This window comes from Mustela erminea, chromosome 4 (assembly GCF_009829155.1).
Source record: "Mustela erminea isolate mMusErm1 chromosome 4, mMusErm1.Pri, whole genome shotgun sequence".
Lineage (NCBI taxonomy): Eukaryota > Metazoa > Chordata > Mammalia > Carnivora > Mustelidae > Mustela > Mustela erminea.
In genome coordinates, this window is record NC_045617.1 from 6,865,410 (window position 1) to 6,883,224 (window position 17,815).

The 17,815-nt window shown below is 39.5% G+C and overlaps 1 protein-coding gene across 3 annotated transcripts in view; it reads left to right on the forward strand.

Annotated features, from left to right (window-relative positions):
• PRKN (parkin RBR E3 ubiquitin protein ligase) overlaps positions 1–17,815 on the forward strand; it is a 1,064,961-nt gene that overhangs the window by 876,451 nt on the left and 170,695 nt on the right. For all 3 annotated transcript variants that reach the window (XM_032337964.1, XM_032337965.1, XM_032337966.1), the window contains one exon: positions 10,330–10,479. In XM_032337964.1, the coding sequence (XP_032193855.1) occupies positions 10,330–10,479 (150 nt within the window). The remainder of the gene's footprint in view (positions 1–10,329; positions 10,480–17,815) is intronic.

The following is a 17,815-nucleotide window of genomic DNA, read 5'->3' on the forward strand; positions in this document are numbered from 1 at the left end:
GATTGCAAAGTGAGTTGCAAACAGTACATGCTATACTAAAATGTTTCTGATTTAAATACTATTGACATTATTTCTATTCAATTAGTAGACTGAACTAGTACAACAAGGTAGGCAATAAAATAAATGTGATGTGCACCTAAAAGTGAACTGATAAGAGGAACACAGATACTGGTTAATTACTGAATCCATTGCTGGATGGTGGAGATGCTTATCAGTCATCTAATTTCTTCATATGTAGATTCCTTTCCATTTTCATCAGTCCCTAGTAGGCATTTGATTTGGGGGATCTAGATTAAAAATAAATCATTACACACTATAAATAACTTGCCTTCCTAAAATAAAAATATAGTGAAAACTCCTTGGAGTTTAGCATAACCCATTTACTTTAGCTTCTTGGCCCTGTGACTTGTCTTTATAATTCATGTTCATGAAGCACCTTTCATGCCCCCAAGTCCAACCTACTTGGAAAGATGTTATTACATAGTAGGTCATAAGCGACTCCAGAGTTCAAGGTGAGCCTTAAAAGAAAAAAAAATAAGGCCCACCAGGCGTGATATCTGTCATCAATTCATAGGGCTAGGAGAGCCTTCAGAAGAACTAAGTTTTAGAAGTACCTGTATTTATATCAGCTTCCCCCACCTCAGGTTCAATCACCAGAATTTTCAGGAAACAAAGTTCATTTATTCAACAGACATTTCGTGAATGCCTTTTTTGTTCTATTGCTGTGCTAGTGTTAGATAAAATGGCCAACAAGGAACTCACACAAACAAATCATGATAAAGGCTAAGATGAAAACCGTGATTGAGATTTAACGTATTTTGAATAAGGAGCCAAGGGACTGTGAACCTTCAAGGTTGAGATGGCACCACTACTTGCTGAGCTGGGAGCTCAGTATGGGATAGAAGAACATTCGAAACAGAGGGAAGCATGTGTTCAGTGACCCCCAAGAGGTGAAGAGATTGCTCTGTTCAAGCCACTAAATGAAAGCAGTGCGGCCGGGAGATAATGATCAAGGGGGACAGTGATGAAAAATGAAGAGCATCCACACCATGTAGGCCGTGCTCGAGATCCGAATTTAATTCTATGTTCAATGGGAAATTCTTGAATTTAAGTTTAAGCAGGGGGCGGGCATTAACCAAATTACATTTCAAGAATGTCAGTCTTGGTCCAATATGGATAGCATCTGGATCAGGACAGTTGTCACAGGAAAGAGAGGGGAGTGACCGTTCAGAGGTCGGATGAAAGGTCTCAGGGGTTGATTAGCTGCGGGTCAGGGAAACGAAGGAGTCCTACTGTTTTATCTTACCAAGATGCGAAAGATGGTGGGAAGGGGAAGACAGAAGGGAGGAATCCGGGGCCCAGGTCTGAGCAGATGGGATAGGCCCGAAGCACTGAGGAGGCAAATCAGGATTTGGATGTGTGATTGGGAGTTCAGAGGAGACAGAGGTCAGGGGTCAGAGATAGAGGGACAGATGTGGAGTCTCTGACGTGCCGACAGTATTTTATTTTATTTTTTATTTTTTTTTTTTTTAAGTTTATTTATTTACATAATCTCCACACCCAGCATGGGGCTTGAACTCATGGCCCTGAGATTAAGAGTCATATGCTGTTCCAGCTGAGCCAGCCAGGCACCCTGGGCAGCTGGTATTTTAAATCCATGGGAGTTGCCAAATGGAGATAAAAGACCAGGAACCATGTGAACCCTAAGGAGCCCCAACATTTGAAAATGCGTTTGAGGAAAGGAAAGCCCAGGAAGAGACAGGGAGGGGGCGGGGGAGGTGGTAGCACCGAGGTGCCTCTTGAGGAAGTCATGACAAGTCCCCTTCCTCGGAAGGTGACGCGCTTGAGTTTGGAGGCCAGCAATCGTACTGCTCAAGCCCGCTTCTCAGGGACTGTAGTAAAGGGTAAGTACCATGCGTCCATGGGTCCCCCGCTCTCTGCTGACTGCCCTTATCAACAGCCTGTGCTTAGCCGTCCTGTTTGCAAAACCTCCAGAAGTCTCTGGAATCCCTTTCACGGAAAAAACTCCTGTGAGGAAAACAGCCCACGGGAACCCACCTTCATAGCCTCGCCCTCCTGGGAGCACTGCCATGGCCACAGAAGAGAAAAGGGATAAAGCAGCCGATTGCTTCTGACCTCCTTTCTGGAAGATTCCACAACCACTGGACGTTGAAATATTTCCTGACATCATGTCATCAGGAACATCTGAAAAAGCAAAAACTTCATGGCCCTGGACTAGCTCAGGCGGCGGGGCGCGCGACTCTTGGTCTGGGAATCATGAGTTTGAGCCCCGCATTGAGCATAGAAATTACTTTGAAAAAATAGAACAAATTAAAAATGTTTTAAAAAAGAAAAGAAACCTCCTAAATTGCAATCCAGGATACAGTCCGTTGCTCCAATTATATTGCAGGTGTTGTTTGATCTGGTTTCTCCTTATATCTGATTTCAGCCATCCTAATGATTGTTTTCTCCATGCAGTGAACAGGGTCCAGCTCTTTCTCTAGCCAATTTACTTCATCAGTCGATGACAGATGTCCAGGGATAAAGAAAACATTATTAGCAACAGAACAGAGACTACAAACAGCAGTGTGGCAGGCACGCCCACAGAGGCTGTCACCAACTCCCCCAGGGCTAACTACCTGCAAATGAGGAAAAATAAGATTCAGGTTACTGAGAATTTAACAAGCTTTGTTGTTGTTGTTTTTGTTATTGTTTTTAAATTCTAATACATACAGAAAATAGGGCATCCTCTGCATAGCAAGGAGAAATGGATTCATGATAAATGTGTGTTTCCCTATAAAGTTATTTGAGATTTTTTTATCCAAAGAGGAAATTCTATAATAAACTGTTTTTCTTTATTTTCTAAAAGATGAATGAGAGTGAGCTGGAAAAAAAAAAAGGGGGTTTTTTTGGGGGGGGTTGGTTGGTTTTGATTTTTTTTGTGTTGTTGTTGCTGTTGTTTTTTAATAAAAAGGGAAAAAGAGAAAAAAGTGGACACAGCTTGGTATTGGGGAAAGGGTGTTCTTTGGAGCCATAGCCCTGATTTCTGATTTGGAATTGGGGTTGTCCTGCCTGTGTGAAGGTCAGCAAAGGACTGAACTTCTGTGTAACTCAGTGGCCTCTTCTTTTAGTCTCCGGAGTAGACAGAGAATGAACTGCACAGGCAAAGTGTTGGCACAGTCGCTTGGCACAAAGTAGTAGTTCAGCAAATGGTATTTCGGATGGGGTTTTCTCTCCTCCACATGGGTTTCAGAGAGAGGACCGAGGGAGGGAATCCCTGGGTGCTTGTGGCTCAGACTTCGCAGAAGCCAGAATTTAGGGAGCAGAAAGCAAGACAGGCCCCAGCCTGTATAGGGTTTGTTTTGTAGCTATACCTGAGTGCCCCCAAAAGGACGCTCTGGAAAATTCCACAGCAGAACAAAAACAGCCTCCTTCCCTGCTCAGAGAATTTGAAAAGCTGCCACAGATCTCCTGGACTGCTGACAAGCTGTGACTCATTTTGACAGAACATTTGCCAGTTTTCTCAGATTTTAGATTTACCTAGTATTCCTTTCTTCAGATTTTCTGCGGTTTTTAAAATTCGGGTTCCTTTTTGCTTTATTTTCTTAGGAAAGCATGCAAGTCCAGTATCACGACGAAGAGGTCTGTGTCTTCCCACACAGGTCTTTTGGGTGGTTTCCCAGTGGTGCAGGCTAGTCAGGCGCAGATCCTTCCCAGCCCGACCCCTCGATTGACCACGAGTCTTTAGCAAGCAGTCAGTGGCCACTAAGAAAGAGGAAACCAGCTGGCCCATGTGGGATTTGAACCTGTGACTCTTGCTTCATTACAGAACAATATTCCACCCAACTCAACTCTTCTACCTACCTACAGACCACCAAAATACAACCTCTCCTTGATTGTACTCTCCCATGATTCATTATTCAGATTCCTAAAATATCAGTTTATGGAAACTTCTATGAACTTTGTACTTAAAAAAAATATTCCATTCTTAGGAGAATCCATGAGCATACACACAAAGACTGAGTAATTTACTCTTCAAATAAATAAAACATAAGCCATAGCAATGAGTTGAGATTTTTACCTAGATAGGTCATACTAATGGAATGCATTTTCACTATAATCTGATGAAATACAAGAAATGTTCAAAATTTTTTTCCTTAGGGGCAAAGTAGTATGCCTTTTGTTAATATTTATTTTCAAAAATGTTTATGAACATCATGTTGTGACTCTAAATTATCTCAGTCATCTGTCTGTGGATTATCCATTTTATGAAAATATATCTATAAATTGACAAACTAGTTTTAATAGCTTAAACAGATTTGGTTGCAGGTTAGGATGAACATGTCTACACATACACAGGTGCGCACACAGTCACTCATCGTGAATCCAAAGACAAACAATAAATCAGGGATTTTTAGAGAATTTGTTTCTTTTGAGCTCACCTGAGAGTAGATTCTACACAGACTTAATACACATTACAAATTAATCACATTCCTTCAGTTCTGTTCATAAAATGCTCTCCATTATTGACAAGTGAAGAAAGCCTTTAAATATGACACAAGTAGTACGAACTGATCAGAATCTGCTCACTTTCCCTGACTGGGGACCATTTATCACTTTACTAATTGTGTGTATTTTGTACTTAGATGAATATAGATATTCTGCTCTACTTAGTGCTGATTTGTTACAACTCTCTAGGAAATATATAGTCGGGTTCTTTCAACGTATTTTTAACATCGTGCCAGTAAGTGGCTGAAAGGAATCCATGGAAATGTGGGCCCTATCTTGAAGGGAATCAAATAAGTATCTCTAATGACTTACAGATAATTACATGTCTAATTTCTTTCCTTAGGGTGTGAAGCTTTCTGTGAATACTAACTCATTACTATCTTCAGGTCAAATGTTTGTTCTTATAAATTTCATGGTTAAGAAAAAAAAAGTAATGCACTCAATAAGCATAGGTTTTATTTCAGATATTTGTACTTTTTAATTATCGGAAATTACCAGGTATATAAGTTAAAATATTTGTCTTCCTTTAGAAAAGAAATTGCATGCTCAAATTCTCTTGAGTGTATTGCAAATAGAATGACTATAATAAAGTCATTTTTTATAAGTTCCTTAGCTAATAAATGGAAAGAAGAACATAATTCCACATTTTGTCAGTATCTGAGGCCACTATGAATGCAGTCAGCAGGAATTTCTAAAGGGTTATTGGACTTTGTCCATAGGTTAACTTCTTCATAGATAAAAGCTATCCTCATAGTAGTAAAAAAGCTTCACTAAATTAAATAGATAGGGGATATTTCGTTAAAACAGAAAATAGCCAATTGCTTGGGAGCCATTTATTTAAAATAGAAATCCATCCTCCATCACTGTTATTAATTCCCATTGCCATTGATTATTTTGTTGGAAGTATTTAATTAATTGGTGCTCATAGGAGTTAGATTTCATTAATTCATCCTACAACCAAAAAAAAAGATCTCTTTCGAGTCAAGGCAGAAACGTGCTTGGAATAGAAAAGGGGATCAGGAAAGAGGAAATCCAGTTAAAAGTGAGGCAGTAGAGCTTGGGGATCATAGAAAGGAGCTCCACACACCAGAAAAGGAAGTTCTAGAGCCACCAAGATCTATGCCGGATCCTACTTGTTTCTAAAGTTGCAGGAGAATGGATTTCACATATAACTGTGAAACAGGAAGAAGCAAGGTTAAATCCCATACAAAGTGTGAAGAGGCTACAGAGAATGGAAAACAGAATGACATCCTGAGACACAAGAAAACTGTCCATCGGGTGGGAACTAGAGTAACCATTTCAAAAGGACAATATGATTAAGATATTGTCTTAAGAGAAATAGGAAGTGAAAAAGAAGAAACTTCTAAAACATGAAAATAAAGTGAGATGACAGATTCCAGAGAAGTTGACAGATGGAGAAGGTGAGTAAAGAAGATCCAATATATGTATACTACAAATCCTGTAAGAAACACATTGAAGCAAGGAAATAGAGCAAATGCTGAAAATTAAATTCAAAACAGCTTCCTTAAGTCATGGACATTGATCAAATAATGACCAGCATCAAGATATATTCTAACAAAACTATAGTTTCTAAAGAAAAAAAAAAAATCCTTTGGGCATCTGGATAAAAAGATTATCAATTCAATTTGTAAAGGGAAAAAAAGAGAACAGATTGTCATCAGGCTTGTCCATAACTCCTTACACCAGAAACACATGGAATGAGACAGTAAAGGTGCTCAAGGGAGGGAAACTGTGAGCCCATTATATCCAGCCAAACATATTTTCAAGAATAAAGGCCCCAAGGGAACTGTCACCCATAAGACCTCAGTGAGTATTTTCCCCATACACTCCTTCTGAGGAATTTACTAGAGAATGCACTTCTGACAACCAAAATTAGTGGAGAGACATTAACACAAGGACTGGTGGTGAACATGAGGGGTGTGTGTGTGTGTGTGTGTGTGTGTGTGTGTGTGTGTGTTTAGACACAAGATAATATGAAAATTAAGAAAAAAAAAGCATAATATAGAATGGCCATATGTTTCAACAATATATATACAGTCCAGTTATTAGAAAAAATTGACAGAAGAAATGGTATAGCATATGAAAATATGTAAGGTTTTTAGCAATCATATTCATAATGATATCGATAGTGTTATTCTAATATCTTTGTATATGTGTGAGATCAAGCAAATGAGCTAGTGTGGAATATTTTTTTCTTCCATCATCCTCTGTGTTCTTAAGAAGCAATGTAGAAGAAGGGAGATGCAGATGTGAAATAGAAAATGTTAAGTAAAAGCCTTGTAGTTCTGAAATACCTAGTTTCTTAGCAAATTTCAAGTGCATTATATTATTCACTATATTACCATTTTGTACGTTAGATCTCCAGAACTTACTCATCTTGAAAACTAAAACTTTGTACCCATTTTGGATAGGCCAAGGCATGAAGGTTGAACAGTCCAGTGGTACAGCTCCGAGCTGAGCACCTCAGAGGGGTTTGATACATATTTACTGAGTTCATTCACAGTTGCATGAAGGGATGCACATAGGTGTTGGAAGGGACTAAAGAGTGTCTTGGTCTCTTATGTAAGTCTGACCAAATTCCCACCTGGCTTAAATCCAATTTCCTGCCTACTCTGTATTTTGCAGCCAGGTGTTAGAGAAAAACATAAAATTCTACTGACTAGTTTTTCTTTCAGTTCATAATCTCTGCCTACAAACGGGCTGCAATAATGCTAGCTGCCTCCTTCCGTTTCCTCTCCCCTGATCATCGACACGTTTCTTCTCTTCTCAGTTTTCCACCAACACTTCCTTTGTCTCTGTGAACCGGGGCCAGATACTCTGCCTTCCTTCCTTTGCTAAGGATGGCAGCTTTCCCTCTTCACGCCAACCATTCTACTCACCCTTGGGATCCCACTCCTCCACCTACCCAAAGAGAGAGCTTGTTTCCTAGATGACATCATCAATTCTCTCCTCTCTTCCCATCATTCCCTTCAACATACAAGCTTATCATTTTTCCAATTAAAAAATCCTTTTAGTCCCACTGCCCCGCTTCAGCAGCTAGCCCATGCTTCTGTTCTCCTTTTCAGCCAGACTCCTACAGGAAGAAGGACCCATTCTCAGCTCTTAAAATTCCTTTTCTCCAATTCTGTCTTTACTCCATTTGACTCCGCTAAGGTTTCTGGCTCCATGACTCCCCTGAAATGGCTCTTGTCAAGATCACAGTGACATCTGCATTTCCAACCCCAACCAATTTTCAGTAACTGGCTTCTGTGCACCTCTTGAGACATATCAGGACACCCTCCTTGAAGAATTTTGTTCCCATGGCTTCCAGGACACCTACATCCTTTTCATTTTCCACCTGCCTCATAAGCTGCTTCTTCTCAGTTCCCTTTTCTGGCTCCTTCTCTTCTTCCCTACAAAGGTTAGATAGTCTCAGCCAGCCTCATGACTCCTGAGATAACACAGAGTTGGATTGTCAAATCAGACTCACAGGAATCATAGATGTAGCCTTGTGTCAAGCTTTACTAATAACTTCAAGGATGCGGGTAATAATGAGGCGCACACAAAGCACAGAGAAGGGCGGGTCGTTTAGCTTGGTCCTGGGTCATTTCTCAGCATCTTACGGTATGTACTCTAGGCCAGACCTAATAAATGAGGTCTCAGAAGTTCACCAAATGATCATTAACATGAAATCTCTCAATTATATAAACTGTCTCATCATTCATCACTCGAGGAATCATTCACCACGGAAGCATTTCCTGCTTAATGTATCCCATAGTTGAGAAGTCTTTTCTGGTAAATGCCATTGTATGGATGCGCCATTAGCATGTTTGCAAAAGGATTTGACCAAGCCATCTTTCTTTCTTTCCTGGGGCAGAGTACTGAGCAAATGCATGGGAGGTCTGAGGCGAACCCTTTTCCTCCCAGCCTTCCATGCACATATGATTTCAAAATTTGTATCTCCAACCCTCTCTTTCTCCTAAACTCCAAACTCATATTCAGTTAGCTGTGCAGCATCTTACCATGTAGCAGTTTGTCAAACTGCAGATGAGCACAGGAGAAATCACGACTCCTTTTCCCAACTCCCAACCTACACACACACATGCCCATGCACACTCACACATATGCAGACACACCCATTTTTTCTTATGTCTTCCCATGTCTCTGTAGTTCATTCTCTGTCTCTTACGTTCTGTGTGTGTGTGTGTGTGTGTGTGTGTGTGTCTGTCTGTCCTTCTGTCTTCTCAGACAAAAACATTACGTTCATGCTTTTTTTTCTCATGCCATGTATCCAATTTGCCTAAAAATGTTTGCCATTTCTGCCTTCAAAATATATCCAGCCGACACCCCCCCCCCCCCCACCGCTCGCTTGCTGGTTCAGGCCGTCGCCGTCTCTCCTGTGGGTCGCTGAAAACCTCCTGCTGCTCCTCTGCTTCCTCCTTCCATCCTTGCCCGTGAGACTCAATGCTGAATATTTCAGCCAGATGGCTGTCTTTAAAAGATTAGTCAAATGATGTCACCCCACAGCTCCAAAGTCTCCCGTGGTTCCCATATCTCTCAGAATAGCAGCCAGATTCTCCTAGTGGCCTTCAGGGACCTTCACAGCCCAGACCCCCAAGAACTCTCTGACACGTCTTCTGCTGTTTCCCTGTCTGCTGTCACTCAGCCACACTGGCCTCTGCTGTACCTCAGAGCACCAAGTGCATTCTGGCTTCTACTTCTTGGTGCTGCTCTGTCCTTGACCTGAAAGCCCATTCCCACAGGTAGCCACATGGTTTGCTTTTCTAATCTCTCTTAGATGTTTGCTTCCATGTACCCTCTTCATAAGGCATCCCCTATCCCCTAATCACCTCTTCGAAATTATAGTCCCCACTGTCTCCGAACTCTGCTTCTTCTCTGTTTTTTATTCTCCTTCCTCTGAAATATAACCTTTCAGCATTTATTGTTAGAGGCATGGGGACGAGAGCAGAGGTGTCTGTTTTGTTCACTGCTGTATCCCCAGCGCCCACAGTAGGGTCTGACAGATACAGACTAGATGGTCACCGAATGTTGCATAAAATAATTCACAGCTGAGCAAATTCACTTGACTTGATCTGAGTTTAGAAGCAAATATGATCAGATAACATGAGGAGAACAGTAACAGGGCTGCAACAGGAAGACCCTAGACACTGCCCTGTCTGGTTCTATTTTGCAGGCTGGGGAAACCAGGGAGGGCGTTGAGCCACGCAACAGCGTGATAAACTCAGGGATAAAAGAAGCATGCTGTAAGTAAGAGAATAATAATGAAAGGGAAAGAATCCCTTCTTCTTCAAGCTGAATGTGCTCAGTATTGCTCAGATATGCTCAGATATCATTTGGGCTGCCCACAGTTAGCACAGGATGGAATATCAGGACCTATTTGCAAAATGGTTTTAAAAAAGCCCATAGACTCCTGAAGAGAGGCATGAAGATTACTACTTGATGAGCTTGATAATGATGCGTTGTGTGTCCATAACTTAAAATATAGCTGTATTTCCTAAAATCTGTGTGAATTAAGACTATTAAATGCAGTTGATGGTAGTAATATTAAAAGAACAAACTTTGTGGGTGGGGAGGGAGTTTCCTAAAAATACAGAGTTATCTGTTTTGCCCATTGCAGTTGGGAAGGCTTTCTTTATGTTGGATCATACCTCATCCACCCACCCACCCCCTTTCTTTACCAAAACACGTGAACAAGAATATCCACACACCACCAACCATTAACATTTTGGCTAAAACAGCCCATCTTAGTATTAGGAGTTTTAAAAACTCATGTGTTTTTGTTTTTTGTTTTTTGAACAGTACAACCGGTACCAGCAATATGGCGCTGAAGAATGTGTGCTTCAGATGGGGGGGGTGCTGTGCCCTAGCCCTGGCTGCGGAGCAGGGCTGCTTCCAGAGCCGGGCATGAGGAAGGTCACTTGTGAAGGAGGCAGCAGTCTGGGCTGTGGGGTAAGTACCACCTACACCTCTGGGTGTCATTGTTTCTGTGTTTCCTTTTAGCAAATTGGCAATGATGATATATTTGTTTTATTGTCATTTTCCCTTTGCACTCAGACATCTTCAAACTGATGTTTAACAAAACAGACCTTTAGGGGTGCCTGGCTAGCTCTGTCAGAAGAGTATTGAACTCTTGACCTCCCAGTTGTATGTCTGACCCCCACATTGGGTGTAGAGATTACTGAAAAATAACATCCTTAAAAAAGAAAAGAAAATAGACTTTTAAATTCTGATACAGGATCCAAGATATGCACATATATATTCATTGATGGGGAGGAGACGGTCCTACTAAGAGTTTCTGCTTTCATTGTTTGTCACCATGTTTTCTCTAAGACATTGTGGATTACTAGGCCAGACTTGTAAACATTTTTTTTTTCCAGTGCTCAGCTGATTCAGAGAAAACATTTATTACTTTTTTAGAGTTGGCTTTAAGGAGACAGAGTAAAGGAGAAAAGGAATTTCCCATCAGGGATGTCTTAGCGGAATTGTTTGCCTAAGTATTTCAAGAAATAAAATGAAGATTAATATGGAAAACTTGAAATGTTATTGTGTCATAAAAATCATTTTACATAGAGAGGAGCAAAACTAATGGTGCCTCTTAGGGAAGCAGAATAAGAAACATGGAAAATGTTTGTTCTACGCGGTCAACCAGTATGACCCAGATGGTTTCTTGAATGAATCTATGGCTGCAAGCTGACAGGGGAGGTGTGAGGGAAGCATAACTCAAACACCAAAAGTTTTGCTAAATTATAGGTTGAAGTGACAAATGGCTAATAATCCTGATATGAGATTCCATGCAGGCCAGAAAAGGAAGAAAGTATATGTGCCTATAAAATGCTATTGAATTTTGATGGGAAAACATTTCTTTTAAAATTGCAACTTCATGAGGAGCTTTGTAGAAGGAGTGCTGTTGGCAGAGGCTTATTGCCGGGGCCTAATTTTAGGCTGAGAGTTCTAAGTCACCTTTGCAGAGGTTGGTGTCTGTTGTCCTCAGTAAAGCCATCTGTGGGGTTGCAAAGCCCTGGGTTGAGCCATAAAGTAGAGGAAGTAGATGTGGAAAAGCCATGAGATACTGTGATGCCTACTCAGAGAAAAATGCCTCTGGATTAATAATCATGATGGCATTAGAATGGGAACAAGTCACGTGTGCTAGCTTTAGGAATCACAGAAGTCAACCTACACTTTCCAGCCAGATCTTCATCACGTACCGTGTAATCTGCACCGATTGTGTGTGGCCTAAGCCAGCTGCCAAATGCTGGGAGACCAGCATGCTGGGGAATGCTTTCTTTTAAAAGGAGTTACAACAGTTTCTAACTAATGACTAAATTGTATGCTTCTGCCTGGTAATTGCCAACTGTTGTTCCATTCTCAAAAGTTGGAGTTTAAGGTCTTAACTTTCTCTGTGAGGAGAAAAGAGTTTCTTTGGCCCATCTTCTGCATTTCGTCGTGTACCTTGCTTTAAAGAAGTTTGAGGGTTTTATGTAATTTAAAGTTTTGAACAGCTGTGTCTTCCTTTTTCTCATTCAATGTGACATTGTAAGTAAGTTACATACACATTTAAGCTCCAAATCATGAAAAATTACTTTGGGAGTGAATTGAATTGCTTTCATACCTTAGGGTTAAAGAGTTTGGGGGTAAACCTTACCTAAATGAGGAGACCCGTCTTCCAGATGTTTTTTTGTCCTTTTGAAATTCAAAGTGATGAGTTTTATTTTATTTTAATTTATCTGTTTTTGTTTTTTGGGGGGGTAGGCTTGTCAGTTTGTATATTACATCTCTGTTACTGCATAACAAATCACCCCAAATTTTAACCATTTAGTTCATTAAACATTATCCCACAGAGTGGGCATCAGGAGTCAATAAGTATCTTAACTGGGTAGCTCTGGCTCTGACTCGGGGTCTCATGATGCCACAGTCAAGCAGGGTTGCTTCAGTTATCTGAAGGCTTGACTGGGGCTAGAAGATCCATTTCCAAAATGGCTCATTCATATGATCAAGCCAGATCTACAGCAGGGAGTTATGTATCTAGGCGTCACTATTTTAGCCATTCAAAGAATTGCTTCTCCCACATAGTCCCTTGACAGACTATCATTCATTTTCATTGTGGTCATTATACAGGAAATTTGATGCTTGCGGTTCAGAACATCCCAATGGACTTTTCTATGAGATAACATGGTGGCTCTTCCATGCTGACCTTTGCAACGGGAGCACTTGTGCTCGTGCTGAGGAATGTTGTCCTTGAGGGCACTGTAAATTGTGCAAGTAATAAAGTGTCCCTCTGAGACTGGTTAGTAACCGAGAGCCACATTTGTGTGTTAGCCGTCGCATATAAGTGGACCGTTATTACAACAGATTTGGAAGCTCTCTTTTCCTTTTTTCTCTTCCCCCTTTTCTGATGTATATAGTTCTGCCATGATTTGTTCATTCTCATAAGCTGCCAGTCTTTTCTGGATTCAAGGGTGGTAATGGAAAGTCATTGTGTGGTAGAAATCATGATTAGTTCATGTTGTTCAGAGAGAACAGGACCCAATAAGTAGAAGTTCAAGAATGATGAATCTCTGCTTAATATTTGCCCTTACACCATGGACAACCAACAGTAAAATGGGCTGCCTCGGGAAGTAGTAAGCACCTCACCCTACACGGTATTCAAGGAAAGTCACTGACAACAAAGCTATGGGAGAATCATAGAGTCTCAGATGTGAAAACACTCTAGACCTTACTATCCACGGTGCTTCCTATGTTGTAGTTTACAGGTTTAAAGTAAGATATCTATGAGTCTACCTGTGCTAATTTTTTTCTCAACTACCAACAGATTCAAAAAGCCCAACTCTTATTTTCTAGGTAACCAAGAAATGCTTGATGTTATCAAACTAGGCCTTAGAAGTACATTGTAATGTGCCCATGGACACCCATTCTCAGAGCTGAGCCACAGCTACACATGTTGTCTTCCTGTCAGTCAGCTCACTGTGACATTTTTAGATGGTCCTTCATATACCCATGATTCCTATTGTATGTGGTTTGCATCTAAAGAAACAGATTTCAGTATTTTTATTATCTTTGGCTTCTTAAAATAGGTGCATTGGTTAGTATTTTTGACTCTCTTATTCAAACATGTAGTGCCGTCCATCAGAAAACCAGATTACCTGATTCTTCGCTCTACTGTATCTCTACACTTAACTGTTACCTGGAGAGCAGTGCACATTAGCTAATACATACAGACAAGGATTTCTATTTAAATGATAATAATGTTAGTCCATCTCAGAAAGCCTGATAGATGTGTGATGGTTCCAGCAAATTTATTACCATTATAAAGAATTGTTTGAGCTTAAGTCCCATATACCAAAATTCAAGTTGAAGTGTTACACTTGTCTCATGCCTTTATATTCCCATCCTTAATCTTTATATTCCCATCCTTAATCTAGACATTATTGTCCTCAATAAATCCATGTATTTGGAGTTCAACATTCATTAAATGGATGGATGGACGGACGGACAGAGGGATGAAAACTATGTAGAAGTAATACGAATATACTAGCACTTTTATTTTCAAATATTAATCATTATTTACCCTGGCATTAGAGTTGCTTGCAAGAACCTCATCAAGAAATTCACAATATACAGTGTTTTTCTTGCACACAAAATACATAATTCAGAACAAAATAGACTAAGTTCAGGAATCCACAAAAAAGTCAATTAGGAACCAGGAAGTACTTTAAGAATCACAGTTTATGTACCTGTCAAAGGCTATACAGCCAAACTAGAATTTTGTACGTCCTGAAATATAAAATGTCTTAGTCTTAGGGGCACTGAGATTTCATTTTTGACACATCACAGAATATTTTTACATTGATAGATGGAACTCAACAAAGAATATATTTGGGTATCAAATAGGCTGACCTCACTCTCTGCTAACCCTTGATCATATTTTTACTACTGCTTATAAAAATATTAATTGATTTCCTAAGGAATTCATGTTATGCATTATTCTTTACTCTGGCTTATTGCTATTCATCAGAACTATCTCACTAACTTTTATGACTCCAGTGTAAAATGTTGACATGTTTAATACTGAAAAACAGCAACAAAATATGGAATACATTAATACTCACTGACCTGGGAATACAGAAAGCTAAGGCAATCAAACCTTGTGAGTTTTCCATAAATAAAACATCATTATCTTATTTGGGGTTGTTTTGGGATATTATATGTCTGAGAGAGAATTTCTTATGTAGGATAATACTAGGAATTAGATGAGTTTTCTGTTTTAAATTAGAAATCCAGGGATAAGATGACAACTGGGGGAAAAATATTTTAAAAAGATCATATTACTGACCACTTGTTAAGGAAATAAGATAGAATTTCTTTAGGCGCCTGGTAGGTGCTCCTTCCTTTAAGAGAGAGTGCCGTGTTGCTGAGGCAGATCTCTCAAGGTGCGAATGATGCATTCATCTTGGGCTCCCTTCTTGCACAGGCCTCTTGTTTTTACCTAGTTGTCTTTGTGCATTTTCCTTGAAGAGGGCTCAAAGATTGTAGGACTTCATCAAATCAATCAAAGGGCTTCATCAAATCAAAATCTAGATCTGTGCAAGTGTGGGGTCCGAGCTGGTATGTGCAAAGAAATTTTTGTTGAAAGTAGTGATTTTGCACTACTGACAGTAGTGGATTTTACTTAGGTCAGGGTTCAAGCCTCATTTTCAGTTCTTACATAGGAAAGGAGTCAATGAAAGTAAATGGAAATACCTAGTCTTCCACTCAAAGATCAGATGTTGAGTTAAAAAACCTAAGTTAATTTCTTGTCATATAGTTGCTGATAATAATTTCTAATAATTGTTTCTATTTCCATGGTGTTAGTCATGATCTCTCCCCTTTCATTAATGATTTTATTAATTTGGGTCCTTTCTCTTCTCTTTTGGATGAGTCTGGGTCAGAGGTGGGTTTTTTTGTTTGGTTGGTTGGTTTTTTTTAATTTATTTTTTATTTATTTTCAGCATAACAGTATTCATTATTTTTGCACCACGCCCAGTGCTCCATGCAATCCATGCCCTCTATAGTACCCACCACCGGTACCCCAACCTCCCACCCCACCCCTGCCACTTCAGAGGTTTATCGATCTTACTAATTCTTTCAGAGAACCAGCTTCTAGTTTCATTGATCTGTTCTACTGTTTTTCTGGTTTCGGTTTCACCGATCTCTGTTCTAATCTTCATTTTTTCTCTTCTCCTACTTGGTTTATTTTTTATTTGCTTTTTTCTCTCCATCTCCATTAGATGTAAGTTTAGCTTGTGCTTTTGGGAATTATCTTTTTTGAGAGAGGCTTGGATGGCTCCGTATTTCCCCCTTAGGACCACCTTTGCAGTATCCCATAGATTTTGGACCAGTGTGTTTTCATTCTCATTGGTTTCCCTGAATTGTTTAAGGTCTTCTTTAATTTCCTGCTTGACCCAATCATTCTTTAGCAGGATGCTCTTTAACTTGTAAGTGTTTGAATTCCTTCCAGACTTTTTCCTGTGATTGAGTTCAATTTCATGGTCTGATAACATGCAGGTAATAATCTCAGTCTTTCGTTATCAGTCGAGACCTGATTTATGACCCAGTATGTGTTCTATTCTGGAGAAAGTTCTGTGTGTACTTGAGAAAGATGAGTATTCTGTTGTTTTAGGGTGGAATGTTCTGTATATATCTACAAAGTCCATCTGGTCCAGTGTGTCATTCAAAGCTCTTGTTTCTTTGTTGATCTGCTTTGATGATTCATTGCTGAGGGTGGGGTGTTGAGGTCTCCTACTATTAATGTATTATTGTCAGTATGATTCTTTATTTTGGTTAACGGTTGACTTGGTCAAGTAGGTCATGGTTGCTCCCATGTTGGGGTCATAGATATTTACACTTATTAGATTTTCTTGTTGGATCGACCCTTTAAGTATGATATAATTAACATAATACAAACAACTTAATTAATAGACGGGGCATCTTTTTTTCAATACATGGAGCCCAGAAATAAAAAGCAAGCAGATGGTTGATATTTAACAATAAAAGGAAAAATAAAATGGTTACTTTTCCTATTCTTTAAAGATAGTTTAATTTTATAAAAATACCTAATTTAATTAAATTATGTGAAGAATTTTGAAAACTATAAAGAAGTCTAGACAGTAGAATCTAGACTTCAGATATACATGGTTTATATTGTGATGCTTTCAAGGAGACACCAGAAAGGCCAGGTATTTTTCTTTGTACCTAAATGTGAGTTTATAACCATGAAGTGCCAGCTGTGATCATACCTCGCTTGCCTCAACCACCTGGCCCGTAGAGAATGGAATCATATCCTGTTGACATATTATTCTTTTATATACAAGATGTTCTTTATCGAAAAGTACTTTTTAAAAGAAAGTTAATGTTATGAAATGTCAGAAATATGCATTCCGTGTTTATTTGACATGTGTCCAAAAATCTAATTTAAACTCTAAGATTGGCTTATGTGCAGATTGGAAACAAGTGTTGCTAGACTTTCTCTGTGAGAGACAGCTTGGACTGCAAAGATAGAAAGTTTAGGAGAGTATTTATTTTAATTAAAGAAATTGTTCACAAATGTACAAACAAGTTCTCTATACCATTCCTCTGAAAAACATTTATCAATTGGCAAATCTTCCTAGAAAGTAGTCTTTTGTTTGAAATAGAAATGCATATTTTCTAATCAAACACAGAGCATTGACCATTCCATGTGTCTTCAGCTTTTTTGTTGTTCTTGTTAAAATAAAGGGAAATCTGGAATAATTATACTCTTTCAAAGTGGTAAGCTCCATCTCATCGAATAACATTAGGAAATCAATTTTGTGGCAAATAGAATGGAGAAGCCTTCTTTAGCTCTAGCAGCTACTGGAGAGTTCAGAACATTCTAGAAAACAGACTTCTCCTAAAGATAATATAGTTTCTATGCATTTCTTTTGATTTTGCTTTCACCTCAGTCTAGGGCTCTGCTGTCCAATCTGGTAGCCACTAGCCAAAAATGGCTATTTAAATTAAAATTGAATAAAGTTTAACATTTGTTTCCTCAGTCACATTAGCCACATTGCAAGTGCTCAACAGCCACACGTGGCTTCCTGCTGCTGGACTAGCCTATGCAGATAGAGCCTGGTGTCATCATCACCCCAGAAAGTTCTAACGGACAGCATCAGTCTAGAGAAAGACTAGAATATCATCCAAAGAGTCACTTTTGCAAACAGAAATTTCCTGTGTCTCAGGTACAAACACTTTGACCTCTTTCGTTCTGGTTAAGAAGAAAAATCTTTCCCGA